Source organism: Prionailurus bengalensis, chromosome A1, assembly GCF_016509475.1.
Source record: "Prionailurus bengalensis isolate Pbe53 chromosome A1, Fcat_Pben_1.1_paternal_pri, whole genome shotgun sequence".
Taxonomy (NCBI): domain Eukaryota; kingdom Metazoa; phylum Chordata; class Mammalia; order Carnivora; family Felidae; genus Prionailurus; species Prionailurus bengalensis.
The window spans coordinates 239,939,855-239,952,826 of NC_057343.1; the positions used below are offsets into that span (position 1 = coordinate 239,939,855).

At 63.6% G+C, this 12,972-nt stretch overlaps 1 protein-coding gene across 1 annotated transcript in view; it reads left to right on the forward strand.

The window, feature by feature from the left end:
- SLC6A3 (solute carrier family 6 member 3) overlaps positions 1 to 12,972 on the forward strand; it is a 41,880-nt gene that overhangs the window by 1,547 nt on the left and 27,361 nt on the right. The window contains exons 3-5 of the mRNA XM_043574275.1: positions 3,000 to 3,326; positions 4,392 to 4,523; positions 11,288 to 11,513. Of these exons, the coding sequence (XP_043430210.1) occupies positions 3,000 to 3,326; positions 4,392 to 4,523; positions 11,288 to 11,513 (685 nt within the window). The remainder of the gene's footprint in view (positions 1 to 2,999; positions 3,327 to 4,391; positions 4,524 to 11,287; positions 11,514 to 12,972) is intronic.

The window sequence follows — 12,972 nt, forward strand, 5'->3', positions numbered from 1 at the left end:
GTGCGGGCGCGGAGACGCGGGGCTGCGGGCCCAGGCTGAGGGTAGGGAGTACAGGAGCGAACGGGTTCATCGGCCAGCGCAGCGCCTCGTTCTGGGCACAGAGCGGAGCTTTCCGAGAGGCCACGCCTTGCTTTCTGTACCCAAACCTGGCCCCTGAGGCCGTGGCTTCAAGGTTTGGGTCTGCTCGCCCCAGATACTAGCGTGGGCTCCCGGGGTGTGCCTGTAGTGGGGGGGGAGGCTTGCTGTGGGCCGTGGGCACCCTCCAGCCCTCCCTGCTGCACCCACAGGCCAGTCCCACTGGTCCTCAGCCCCTGCAAAGCCAGGCCCGGGTTTCCGGCATCTCGGGAAGGCTGGGTTTGTCACTGGAGGAGAAGGGGCCGCACACAAGTGGTGGGGAAGTAACTTGTATCGAGAGTCCTCGTTCCAGTTTGAACGCGGAGGGAAATGACGCCCATTAGAGCCAATGTCGGTTTTTCTGCCTCAACCGGGGCATGTGTGTGCACAGTGTGCGTGCGCATGTGTGTGTGCATGTGTGTGCGTGTGGGTGTGTGTGCATGTGTGTGCACGCGTGCGTGTACGTGTGTGCGTGTATGTGTGCATGTATATATGTGTGTATCTGTGTGTGCATATGTATGTGTATATGTGTGTGCACGTGTATGTGTGCATGTATGCGTGTGTGTGCATGTATATGTGTGTGTGCATGTGTGTGCATGTGCGTATGTGCGTGTGCGCGCGTGTGTGTACGTGTGTGCGTGTATGTGTGTGCGTGTATGTGTGCATGTATATACGTGTGTATCTGTGTGTGCATATGTATGTGTATGTGTGTGTGCACGTGTATGTGTGCATGTATGCGTGTATGTGCATGTATGTGTGTGTGCATGTGTGTGTGTGTGCGTGTGCGCGCGCATGTGTGTGTACACGCATGTGTGTGCAATGGAAACAATCCTGATGGACCCCAAAGCCAGGGGTCCTGTTTGAAGGCACCGTCGCAGCCGTCGGGGCCACCTGCTATGTCTGTGCGTAATCCTTCTGTTCTAATTATGCTGCGTGGAGTTTTAGGAAAGTATCTTGGAAGCAGTTCCTTGGGAAAGTTTCTGACCAGGGGATCCCGTCTGCCCCCAGCTAAGTGACGACAGTGCTGTGGTCTGCCCGCCTGCAGCGGGGGCGCCTGAGTCCCCGGCCACAGGTGGAGGGCATCACGGGGGCATTCCACGAGGAGCGGAATCACCGTGGGCGACCCTGGGTATAAAAATTTGTTCTTCACCTTTACTGCTGTGTGTCAAGAACACATATGCACCTGCTACGAAGACTTGACTTTTGAGTGCTACGTGAAGATTATAAAATGAGTCCCTGCCGATGTGGGCAGAGGTGACGTTTCGCGTTATTATTAAAAGTACAATCACGGACGCCCGGGTGGCTCAGTCGGTTGAGCATCTGACTTCAGCTCAGGTCGCGATCTCACGGTCCGTGGGTTCAAGCCTCGCGTCGGGCTCTGTGCTGACAGCTCGGAGCCTGGAGTGTGTTTCGGATTCTGTGTCTCCCTCTCTCTCCCTCCCCCTCTCACGCTCTGTCTCTCTCTCTCTCTCTCAAAAAAAAATTAATAAATATATAAACCTTTTTTAAAAAGCAGACTTAGAGATGACACAGTGTTGAACTTTGATAGGGACAGAGAGGGTGCCGGGGGGGTGGGGAGCAAGGCAGGTGTAGGAACAGAGAGGGTGCCGGGTCGGGGGGAGGAAGGCAGGTGGCAGGTGTAGGAACAGAGAGGGTGCTGGGGGGGAGCAAGGCAGGTGTAGGAACAGAGAGGGTGCTGGGGGGGGAGCAAGGCAGGTGTAGGAACAGAGAGGGTGCTGGGGGGGGAGCAAGGCAGGTGTAGGAACAGAGAGGGTGCTGGGGGGGAGCAAAGCAGGTGTAGGAACAGAGAGGGTGCCGGGTCGGGGGGAGGAAGGCAGGTGGCAGGTGTAGGAACAGAGAGGGTGCTGGGGGGGGAGCAAGGCAAGTGTCGGTATAGAGAGGGTGCCGGGTGGGGGGGAGGAAGGCAGGTGGCAGGTGTAGGAACAGAGAGGGTGCTGGGGGGGGAGCAAGGCAGGTGTAGGAACAGAGAGGGTGCTGGGGGGGGAGCAAGGCAGGTGTAGGAACAGAGAGGGTGCTGGGGGGGGGAGCAAAGCAGGTGTAGGAACAGAGAGGGTGCTGGGGGGGGAGCAAGGCAGGTGTAGGAACAGAGAGGGTGCTGGAGGGGGAGCAAAGCAGGTGTAGGAACAGAGAGGGTGCCAGGTGGGGGGGGAGGAAGGCAGGTGGCAGGTGTAGGAACAGAGAGGGTGCTGGGGGGGAGCAAGGCAGGTGTAGGAACAGAGAGGGTGCTGGGGGGGGGAGCAAAGCAGGTGTAGGAACAGAGAGGGTGCCAGGTGGGGGGGGAGGAAGGCAGGTGGCAGGTGTAGGAACAGAGAGGGTGCTGGGGGGGAGCAAGGCAGGTGTAGGTATAGAGAGGGTGCCGGGTGGGGGGGAGGAAGGCAGGTGGCAGGTGTAGGAACAGAGAGGGTGCTGGGGGGGGAGCAAAGCAGGTGTAGGTATAGAGAGGGTGCCGGGTGGGGGGGAGGAAGGCAGGTGGCAGGTGTAGGAACAGAGAGGGTGCCGGGGGGGGGAGCAAGGCAGGTGTAGGAACAGAGAGGGTGCTGGGGGGGGGGAGCAAAGCAGGTGTAGGAACAGAGAGGGTGCCAGGTGGGGGGGGAGGAAGGCAGGTGGCAGGTGTAGGAACAGAGAGGGTGCTGGGGGGGAGCAAGGCAGGTGGCAGGTGTCTGTCCTGAGGTTTCCACGGGCTGTCCCGCCCCCCCCCCACAGGAACTTCCCCTCTCCTAGTGTCCCCAACCTTGGCCGTGGCGTCTCAGGTGCTCGGCCTGCGCTTGTTCTGCCCGAGTCTGCTCTTGCGGCGAGGCGCCCCGCGGTCCGGGCTCCTGAGCCGCTGCCTTCCTGTGTGTGCTTACTTCCTATGCTGGCTGAAGGCCGGAGGAGGACGCACCGAGTCCGAGGCCCCAGGCTGCGCACCAGTGAGAGCCGGCGCCCGGAGGTGCCCATGTCTTCCGGCGTGGCCCCGGCTAAGGAGCCCAACGCTACGGGCCCCAAGGCCGTGGAACTCGTCCTGGTCAAGGAGCGGAATGGGGTGCAGTTCACCAGCTCCGCCCTCACCAACCCCACGCAGACGCCCGTGGAGACCCGAGAACGAGAGACCTGGAGCAAGAAGGTCGACTTCCTCCTGTCGGTGGTCGGCTTTGCCGTGGACCTGGCCAACGTCTGGCGGTTCCCCTACCTGTGCTACAAAAACGGCGGCGGTGAGTGGGGCCCGCGGAGTCCCCGGGGGCGGGGGGAGCCCGCAAACACGGGGGCAGAGGCGGGGCCGGGTCACCCTGCGGGGAACATTCTCAGGTGCCCGCAGAGCGGTACCCTTGGCCGACTTAAGCCAGTGTCTGCGAACGGTGCGGAGGCCCTTGAGCGTGGAGTAGCGGAGAAAGTGTCCCTCCGCCTGCCCCGAAGCCAGCCAGCCCTTCCCCCACAGCTGCCTCGGGACTAGAAAACGAAAACAGGCACGGGTCACCCAAAGCCCTCAGGCGGAGAAACCCTTGAGTTGGTGGCCGCTCCCCGTGGTCACTCAGTGCCGCACACACGAGGGCTTTGGAAGGACCTCCGTGGGAGGCCCTCCCAGCCCCCACCCCGTGCCGAGGGGAGAACACTGGGGCCCAGGCAGGTGCAAGGAGCCGCGGGGCCTCCCTGCCTCCCCCTCCCCGCCCCGGGACCAGAGCCGCGGCAAAGCCCCCTCGTGTGGGCCGGGGCCCGCGAGGCCCCGAGTTTTGTGCCCAGCACGGGGGGCCGCCACAGGAGGGCCGGGCGCCACCCTGGAGGGACGCCGGCTCCTCACGCGGCACCTGTCAACGTAACCCCCCGCCGAGGCAGGCTGTGAGGACGGAGAGCTGGGGGTGGGTGACGGACCCCACGAAGGGCAGGACTGGACCTCAGCTCCCGGCGGGCAGTTAGAGCTCACGCGGGGCGGAGGCCGGCGTCTGCAGGGCAGGGGGAGGCCGGACCCAGGAGCAAAGACGGGGTGTGGGCAGGGGCTTCATCTGCTCTGCTCTCGGGTTGATTTCAAGCCTGGCCCGAGGGACGGCCGGGGTTTCAGTGGGGACGTGATGACAGGGCGCCGATGACAGTGGGGGCCGGGCAGGGAGGTAGGGGGCTCACCCGGCCCAGCCAGGGACTTCCCCTCGGAGGGTGGCCACGCAGGGAGCTTCAGGGGGGAACCGGCGGGAGACCCGGTGTGGGTGGCGCTGGGACGGCCGCGCCCCGGGGAGCACACGGGCCCGGCCGCAGCCCGCGGGCTGACATGCTGTCCTGTCCCACAGGCGCCTTCCTGGTCCCCTACCTGCTCTTCATGGCCATTGCTGGGGTGCCGCTCTTCTACATGGAGCTGGCCCTGGGGCAGTTCACCAGGGAAGGGGCCGCTGGCGTCTGGAAGATCTGCCCCCTGCTGAAAGGTAACGGCGGGACGCCCCACACCCCGCCGTGGCACGGCCCAAGCCGTGTGCGTTCGCTCCCGCTTTGCTCCCCGTCTCTGCCCCTGGACGTAGCATCTTAACTCTGGTCCTCCTTTCGACCTGTGGTGACGGGATTCGGGAGCGCGCGTCCCTGCCGTGAGGCCTGCCGTCCGGGGGCCGTGCTGTCGGTGTTTATGCGCTAGACAGGAAAAAAACACCCGTCCGTCTGTCGGTCTGCCCTCTGCCCGTCACGGGCCGTCCATCCACCCGTCGTCTCTCTGCGTCGGCCGGCCGCGGCCGTGTACAACGCCCCACGCGCCGGGCGGCCTGAGGAGTAGACCTTTGTTGCCTTACGTTGCTCGAGGCCAGAAACCCGAAATCGAGGTGCGTGGGGGGTAGAAGGCATTCCTCCTGAGGCCGTGAGGGACAATCTGCTCCAGACCTCCCCTACACGTGTCCCTATAACTCTGAGGACGCCGGTCACACGGGACGGGGGCACACCCTCACAGCCCAACTTCCCTTGATTACCTCTGGGAAGACCCTGCCTCCAAATAAGGTCACACCGTGACCTACTGGGGCTTAGAAATTCAGCAAGTGAATTTTGGAGGGGACGCAATTCAACTCATGTCATCTGTCACCTGTGTCCCTCTGTCTACCTGTCAGCCACCTATCACCTGCCATCCAGGATCTATCCACCTGTCACCCGTCATGTATCAACCCCTGTCATCTGCCTGTCATCCTTCTTCCATCCCCTGTCCCCCATCCCCCTGTCCCCCCGTGCCCCCATCCCCCATCCCTCTGTGACCCATCCCCCCACCTGCGCATCCCCCATCCCCATCCCCCATCCCCCATTCCCTGTCCCCCTGAACCCCCATCCGCCCATCCCCCATTCTCCCTTCCCCCCTCCCCTGTCCCCCAATACCCTGCCCCCATCCCCCACCCCCCATCCCCCATCCCCCATCCCCCCATCCCCTGTCCCCCATCCCCCATCTATCTCCATCTCTCTCACTATCTATTCTCTAGCGGGCCACCTGTGTGTATCTAGGGATCTAGTTTTGTGCTGAGCCCTCCCTCCAGTCGCCTGCTGAGATGCCAGGGCGCCAGGAGACAGGGGCGCCTTGTACTGAGCCGAGGTAGAGAGCCTGGCAGTCAGCTCCTCCGCGGTCGCCTCCCTCCACCTTCGTGAGAAGCCCAGGGAAGAAGGGCCCTCTGTGTTGTCCCCATCCTGGAGACTCGGGCACCAAGGATGATGTCCCTGGCCGGGGGGCAGCGTGGGATTGAGTCCCGGCCGTCTCCCCCTGAGCGCGGCCTCCGGGCCACACCGCGCCTGCGGAGCCCGTGGCTCGGGGAGGATTCGTGGGGAGACGCGGGCGCGCTGCCGGGTTTCATCACGAAAACGGTTGCCGAGAGATCAGTCCAAGGACTTCCCGAGAAATCCTTGAAAAGTCAGTGTGTTTGCAGGAGGACGGAAGCCCCCCCCCCCCCCCGGTCTCCGGGACGCGCGAGGATGGGCCGGTGGGTCATGGTCAGAGATGGCAGCTGCCGGGGCCCGAGGAGCGAGGACGGCGCGCGGCCGTGTGGCCGGGGCTCCGGGGGCACCGCCCGCCCGGCAGCGGAAGCACGGGGACTGGCCCGGCCCGATGTCCCCTCCGGCGCTGTGCGGGTTTCCTTCTTAAGGGCCCGCTTGCCGAGCTTCGGGATGGTAGCAGCTTGTCCCTCCGCTACGTGACCGGTGGGTCCCCCAGACAGAACTCAGGAGAGGCCTGCCCGCTCCCCGCCCCCCCCCCCGCCCCCCCCCCCAACCTCAGAACGAGGCCCGCGGCTGTGGCTTCCGGTGCCGGGCCTGGGCGTCCCCTCTGCACGGCCACACAAGAGGCCGGACGCTGGTCTCTTCCTCCGTGAAGCCCGATGGAGGGATGTGGCGGGGGAAGCAGCCGGCACCGCGGCGTCTCCGTGCGCGCGCAGCGTGGACGCGGCCGGAGCGGCCCATCCCCCTGGCCCGCGCGCCGCCAGCGCCGTGGTCAGTGCTGTCCGTGCGTCCTCGGGTGACCCCCCGGGGGCAGTGCGGGGCGGGGGTGGCCTCCCGCTGCCGGCTGCCTTGTTGGCTTTGCGGGCAGCGGCCCTGTGCGTCTGCAGTGTGTCTGCTTCTCACGTGCCCCAAGCCGGGCCCCCCCGCTCCCGCCGGGGACCCCCGAGCACCCACCGCCCTGCCTCCGTATGTCCTGCCAGGAGAAGGATGTTCTCCAGAGAAGCTGCCAACGTAGAGAGGTTTTTATATTGCAGTTTATAAAGTGTCAATAGCGATTGATTCCCGAAGATCTCAAAGGACGACTTAATCCTTGTTTTTTAAAATTTTTTGTTTATTTATTTTTGAGAGAGAGAGAGAGACAGAGTGCGAGCAGGGAGGGTCAGAGAGAGGGGGAGGCACAGAGTCCGAAGCAGGCTCCAGGCCCGAGCTGCCAGCACAGAGCCCGACGCGGGGCTCGAACTCGGGAACCGGGAGATCGTGACCTGAACCGAAGTCGGACACTTGACTGACTGAGCCCCCCAGGCGCCCGTTAGGACGACTTAACCCAACGGAGGGGTTAATAGGAAAACGTGACCCCGGTAGCAGGAGCTCCAGCACCCTCAGGGAGAAGGGGAGCCCAGGTGCGGGGCGTCTCACCTCCTTCTGGCCCGGAGCACCCGCGGGCAGACACTGCTTCCTTCAGATTTCCCTCTGCCCCACAGCCCCACGTCCACACTGCCTGCAGCCCAAGACACCTTCTGTCCAGTTCTGGACACCCATCCGTGCGGAGGGCCGTGCTGGGGCTGCGTGGCCCCTGTGGGTGGACTCTCTCTCTCCCCCTGTCTCTCCCTGTCTCTCTGTCTCTCATCTCTCTCCGTCTGCCCCCATCTCCCTTCCTGTCTCTCTTTATGTCTCCCTGGCTCTCTCTGTTTCCCCATCTGTGTCTCCCTGTCTCTGCGTCCCTGTCTGTGTCTCTCCCTGTCTCTCCCTCTCTGTCTCCCTGTCTCTGTCTCTGTCTCTGTCCCTCTCCTCCGCACACGTGCGCACACGCACAGACCCAGCAGACACTCAGGATGCCCAGACTGTCCGGAGGAATCCTGTGTGTTCCTCGCAGTGGCCTGCAGTGACCGTCGTGAGGACAGCCAGGCCACTCCTCCAGGAGCACCTTCTGTGGCCGGTGCTCCCGACAGGCTCCCGGAGGCAGCAGCCCGCGCAGTTGGGGGTGGGGGGTGGGCTCCACCGGGATGCCCCCCCTTAGGTGGCCCAGTTACCTGCCAGACACAGACCTGCCTCCCGGTGCTGTGGAGACACAGCACCCTGTTTTGCCGAGTGGGAGACAGTTGTGATATTTTCGGTGTGATTCATCAAACTCCTCTTTCTAAAAAGAATTTGATGGGGCGCCTGGGTGGCGCAGTCGGTGAAGCGTCCGACTTCAGCCAGGTCACGATCTCGCGGTCCGGGAGTTCGAGCCCCGCGTCAGGCTCTGGGCTGATGGCTCGGAGCCTGGAGCCTGTTAACGATTCTGTGTCTCCCTCTCTCTCTGCCCCTCCCCCGTTCATGCTCTGTCTCTCTCTGTCCCAAAAATAAATTTAAAAACGTTGAAAAAAAATTAAAAAAAAAAAAGAATTTGAAGTAGCTTAAAATGAGATAAAATACACACAGTTAACTGTAAAGGCTAAAGTTTATAGAGTCAACATAAAGAAGTACTGAGGAAAACAGAAGCTTCAGAAACCAGACATTAAGACCCGTGGCTGGAATTCACGGTTAGTCCCGGGGTCCCAGGAGCAGGAACTGAGCAGGAGCCAGGGCTGGGCGTGTGGGGCGGGGAGCAGGGGTGGGAGCAGGGGCTGGGGGGGAGCAGGGGCGGGGGGGAGCAGGGGCAGGAGGGAGAAGGGGCTGGGGGGAAGAAGGGGCTGGGGGGGAGCAGGGGCTGGGGGAAGGAGGGGGGTGGCGGGAGTGGGCGGATTTCCCATGTTTTCCTGGGAACTCGGGACAGGGCGAGCCCGCCCACCGGGGGACGCGGTCCTATGCCATCCGCGACAGAAGAGTTCTGTCAGGTGCAGCTTTATTTAGAGGCTCTTGCAAGGAGGAACATGGCTGCAGCCGCCGGGAGGGGGCCCAAAGTGACATGAACCGGAGTGTGGTGATGGTGGCCCAGCCCGTGGGCTTGTGAGGCTGTGTCCACCTGGGACAGACTTGGAGTGACCCCACAAATAGCCCACCTTCACAGCCACCTTCCTGGGGACTGGGCCCTCTGCCCAGGCATGTGGGCACCTGGAGGGCAGCCCAGGGGAGGCGACCCTCGTATGCGGGAGGGCCTCCGGTGCCCGGCTGCCACGGGGCAGGCCCTCGTGCTCTGGGAGCCACATCGGCCCGTGGCGACCTTGTCACTCTGGCAGGAAGGTGGAGAAACCTAGCTTAGCAGGGGGCTGTGCACGGGGCACGGGTGCAGGAAGGGCCGCGGCCAAGATAACTCTTCCTTCGCAAGGTGGGTCTGGATCTGCTTCGGGTTGGTTCAGAGGCTCCCTTGACTCCCCCAAGGGTCAGGCTGCACACTTTTAACCTCAGAATGGTTTCAGGTCAGGCATCCACAGTCGGCCCCCTGCCAGGGAGAACCTTCTGTGATGCTCTTCTAAACAGCCCGGCTTCCCAGCACCGTGGCTTCCCCACAGCACGTTTTCCTGGGAACACGGCTTCCCCACAGCACGGCTGCCCCGGGCAGATTCGCTGTAAACCGTGGCCCGGCCTCTCTCCTGGGAACCCAGGGAGCAGAATTGCAATATAGCTTGGTTTAGTGTTGACCAAGTCCACGTGGGAGAAGACCTTGCACAGAAAATTGTGTTGTGGTCACCACTGCTGCTGCACACATATTCCGAGAGGGTTTGCACAACAGGGCCCATTTGACTTTAGGGCCCTCCCGATACGGGATCTGTTTAATGTATGTGCACCAATGAACTTTACTGCCTCTTTCTGCTTCCGGGGGAGGAAGGCGACTTCGGTGCAGTGCCCTGAGCATTGACTTACTTCTTCTCAGGGTTCCGTTCATAAAAGACAACCCAAGCCTCTTCCTATAAACACCACCTCGAAGGCATGCTCCCCGCCCTCCTGCCCCCTCCCGGCCACGAGCAGGCAGGACGGGGACGTAGCAGCCAAACAGACTTTAGTAAAGCAAGCCAGAGCTCTCGTCCACACGAGTCCTGCCTGCGAAGCCGAGACGCAGAGCTGGAAGGAAAATAGCCGTGCGTGGCGCCTACCGCAGGGAGCCGCCGTAGCAGGACCGGGGCGGCCTTGCCTGGCATTGAGCAAGGGCACCTTGGCCAGTGGGCGGAGGCCAGCCCCATCTGCCGTGAGTCAGGACAGCACAGCCCCAAAGACCGCTTGCCACTCTGCCCTCGTTCACGAGGGGCCAGGAGCCCCTCGATGACAGATCCCAAATGCCAGGTTTCGTGACACTGGGAAGGTCACTGGAAAAGGCCATCAGTGGCCTCAGGAGACTCTGGATGCTCATGCATGGCCCCGGGTGACTCCAGGTGGCTCTGGGTACCTATGAGTAAACCCAGATGACTCTGTTTGCCCTGGGTCGTCTTGAGGGGGTGTGAGCAGCCATAGGTGGCCATAAATGTCTCTGAGTGGCTCTTGGTAGCTGTGTGTGAATGTGGAGGACCCTGGTTATCTAATGGCCATTGGTGGCCCTGGATGGCTCTGGAAGATACTGGGTATTCCTGGGTGACCTGTATGGTTTGGGGTGGTCTCCGCTGGGTCTTGGTGGTGCTCTGCATTCCTGGGTGTCCCGGATGGTCCTACCTTGTGATGGTGGCACTAGATGATTCTGATGGCTTTGTGTGGCCTGGGGGCCCTACATGACCATGTTGATGCTGAGCGGCCGCAAGTGGTAGTGGATGGCCACAGACGGCCCTTAGTCACACTGTCTGCGGGTGCCTGGTTCCGCCAGGGTGGCCCTGGTGACCCTGCATGTCTCTGGGTGCTCAGAGATGGCCATGGCTATTTCGGGGGGTGGGCACAGTCCTCTTTCTGTGACCCTGGCGGGAATTCTGGCAACTGAGCGCTCACTGGTTGTCTCTGGTACTTAGAAAAGTTGCCAGGCGTCCAAGGTCCAAGGAGCCGGCCTGGGGAGGGGAGGTGGCTGCGCCTGCTGACGCCGTGCGCCTCCGCCCAGGCGCGTGCTGACGTCAAATGTTCCCTGCCCAGGCGCGTGCTGACGCCGCGTGCTCCCCGCCCTGACGCCGTGTGCCCCCGCCCAGGCGCGTGCTGACGTCAAATGTTCCCTGCCCAGGCGCGTGCTGACGTCGCGTGCCCCCGCCCAGGCGCGTGCTGACGTCAAATGTTCCCTGCCCAGGCGCGTGCTGACGTCGCGTGCCCCCGCCCAGGCGCGTGCTGACGTCATATGTTCCCTACCCCAGGCGTGTGCTGACGCCCTGTGCTCCCAGCCCTGACGCCGTGTGCTCCCCGCCCCAGGCGCGTGCTGACGTCGCGTGCTCCCTGCCCTGACGCCGTGTGGCCCCGCCCAGGCGCGTGCTGACGTCATATGTTCCCTACCCCAGGCGTGTGCTGACGCCCTGTGCTCCCAGCCCTGACGCCGTGTGCTCCCCGCCCCAGGCGCGTGCTGACGTCGCGTGCTCCCTGCCCTGACGCCGTGTGGCCCCGCCCAGGCGCGTGCTGACGTCGCGTGCTCCCTGCCCTGACGCCGTGTGGCCCCGCCCAGGCGCGTGCTGACGCGGTGTGCTCCCTGCCCTAGGCGTGGGCTTCACGGTCATCCTCATCTCCCTGTACGTGGGCTTCTTCTACAACGTCATCATCGCCTGGGCGCTGCACTACTTCTTCTCCTCCTTCGCCGCGGAGCTGCCGTGGGTCCACTGCAACAACACGTGGAACAGCCCCGACTGCGTGGACGCGCGCTCCGCCGGCCCCGGCTCGGGCCCCAACCGCACCCTCCACACCACGCCCGCCACCGAGTACTTCGAGTAAGTGGGGCTCCGGGGACACGGCCCTTCCGTGGCTGCCTTGGGCAGGGCGGGATGCGGGAGCCCCGGGGGTCAGGCGCCCCGGCCGCGCTGCCCGCGAGGTGTGCCGAGGGCCCTTGCCCTGTGCTGCGCCCCCGTCCCGTGCCCGTGGGCTCTCGGGGGGGGGGGGGGGGGAGGGGGGGGCGCCGTGCCGAATCCCACCTCTGGTGGCCCAGCGACGCTCTCGCGGGGTGAGTCCTCGGCAGCCTTGGTGTGGGTGCGGGAGGCTGGCGGAGGCGGCGCACGGAGGGCAGGGGGGTGGGGGGGCGGCGCCCCCCGAGTGGGCCGGGCTCTGCCTCGTCCGCTCCCCCGGCCACCCCTGCACGCTGTGCAGGACTGGTCTCCAGCCTTGCTCAACACGCTGACTGTTGCTTTTTCCGAGATGTTCTGTTTCCGGTACAAACGCAACATTAGTTCTGGTCCGAGGCTGCCCTCGGTCCCCACGTCCAATGGCGCTCCCGGTGCCCCCCCTTCCAGCCCCTGCCCTCCGCGCCACTTGGCATCCACCACCTGCGGACACGTCACTCTGGCCGAACCTGTTCTTCTCGGGGTCCTTTCTGCCACGGCTCCTGCCCCCCTCGCTCTTATCCCACGTGGCCCGACCCAGCCTGGAAGGGCCGTCAGTGGCCCGATGGGTACATCGCTTCTCCTCAGAATGCAGACACTTGCCGAGGACCCGCTGTGTCCCAAGGCCGCCCTGCCGGGGCGACGCCGACCCGGCCTTGGCGGAGTGGTGTGCCTGAGACACGTTGGTAAACGTGAGCGGGCCGGGTGGCGTGTGGAGCGGCTCCGGGAGCCCCTCCCGGGTCCCCGCGTAGCTCAGGCTGCCTCAGCGTCCCCACAGGCAGCTTCTTCCGGAGGTGAGCACAGGGCATCCCAGGGGCTTCCCGTGACGCCACAATTTCACAGCCAGTGGGACGTTTCTTTTGGGGACTGAGTCTCAGCTGTCCGCTTACATATATTCTGTTAACGTTTCTATGTGAAAATGAGTCTGCTCACAACTTAGCAAAAGGAACTTCGACCGACGAAAATAAAACAACTTTGGTTTCACCAGCAAATAGGCACGTTTGCAAAACACGCGTGGAGTTGAAAACCGTGAGCTGAGAAACACAGTGTCTGGGTGTCTAGGCGTCAGCCCCGTCCTTCCGAGAAGACCCAGGGACTGGGCAGGTGGACAGACACCCCCCCGCCCCAGGATCTCCATTTCTGTCCCAGAACGGTTCGAGGAGGCCTTTCCTGGGAGAAAGGGGCCCTGTCCCGGGCACAGGGGAGAGAAACAGCGCCTCCGGGCAGCCGGGCGACCCGACCTGTGGACTTCCAAGATACCGCCAGCAGGGAGGTGGGTGTCCTGGATTTGAACTGCATTTCGGACACTGAGACTCCGAATGCTTTGTTCTGGGATTCTGAGCCCCGAGCGGGG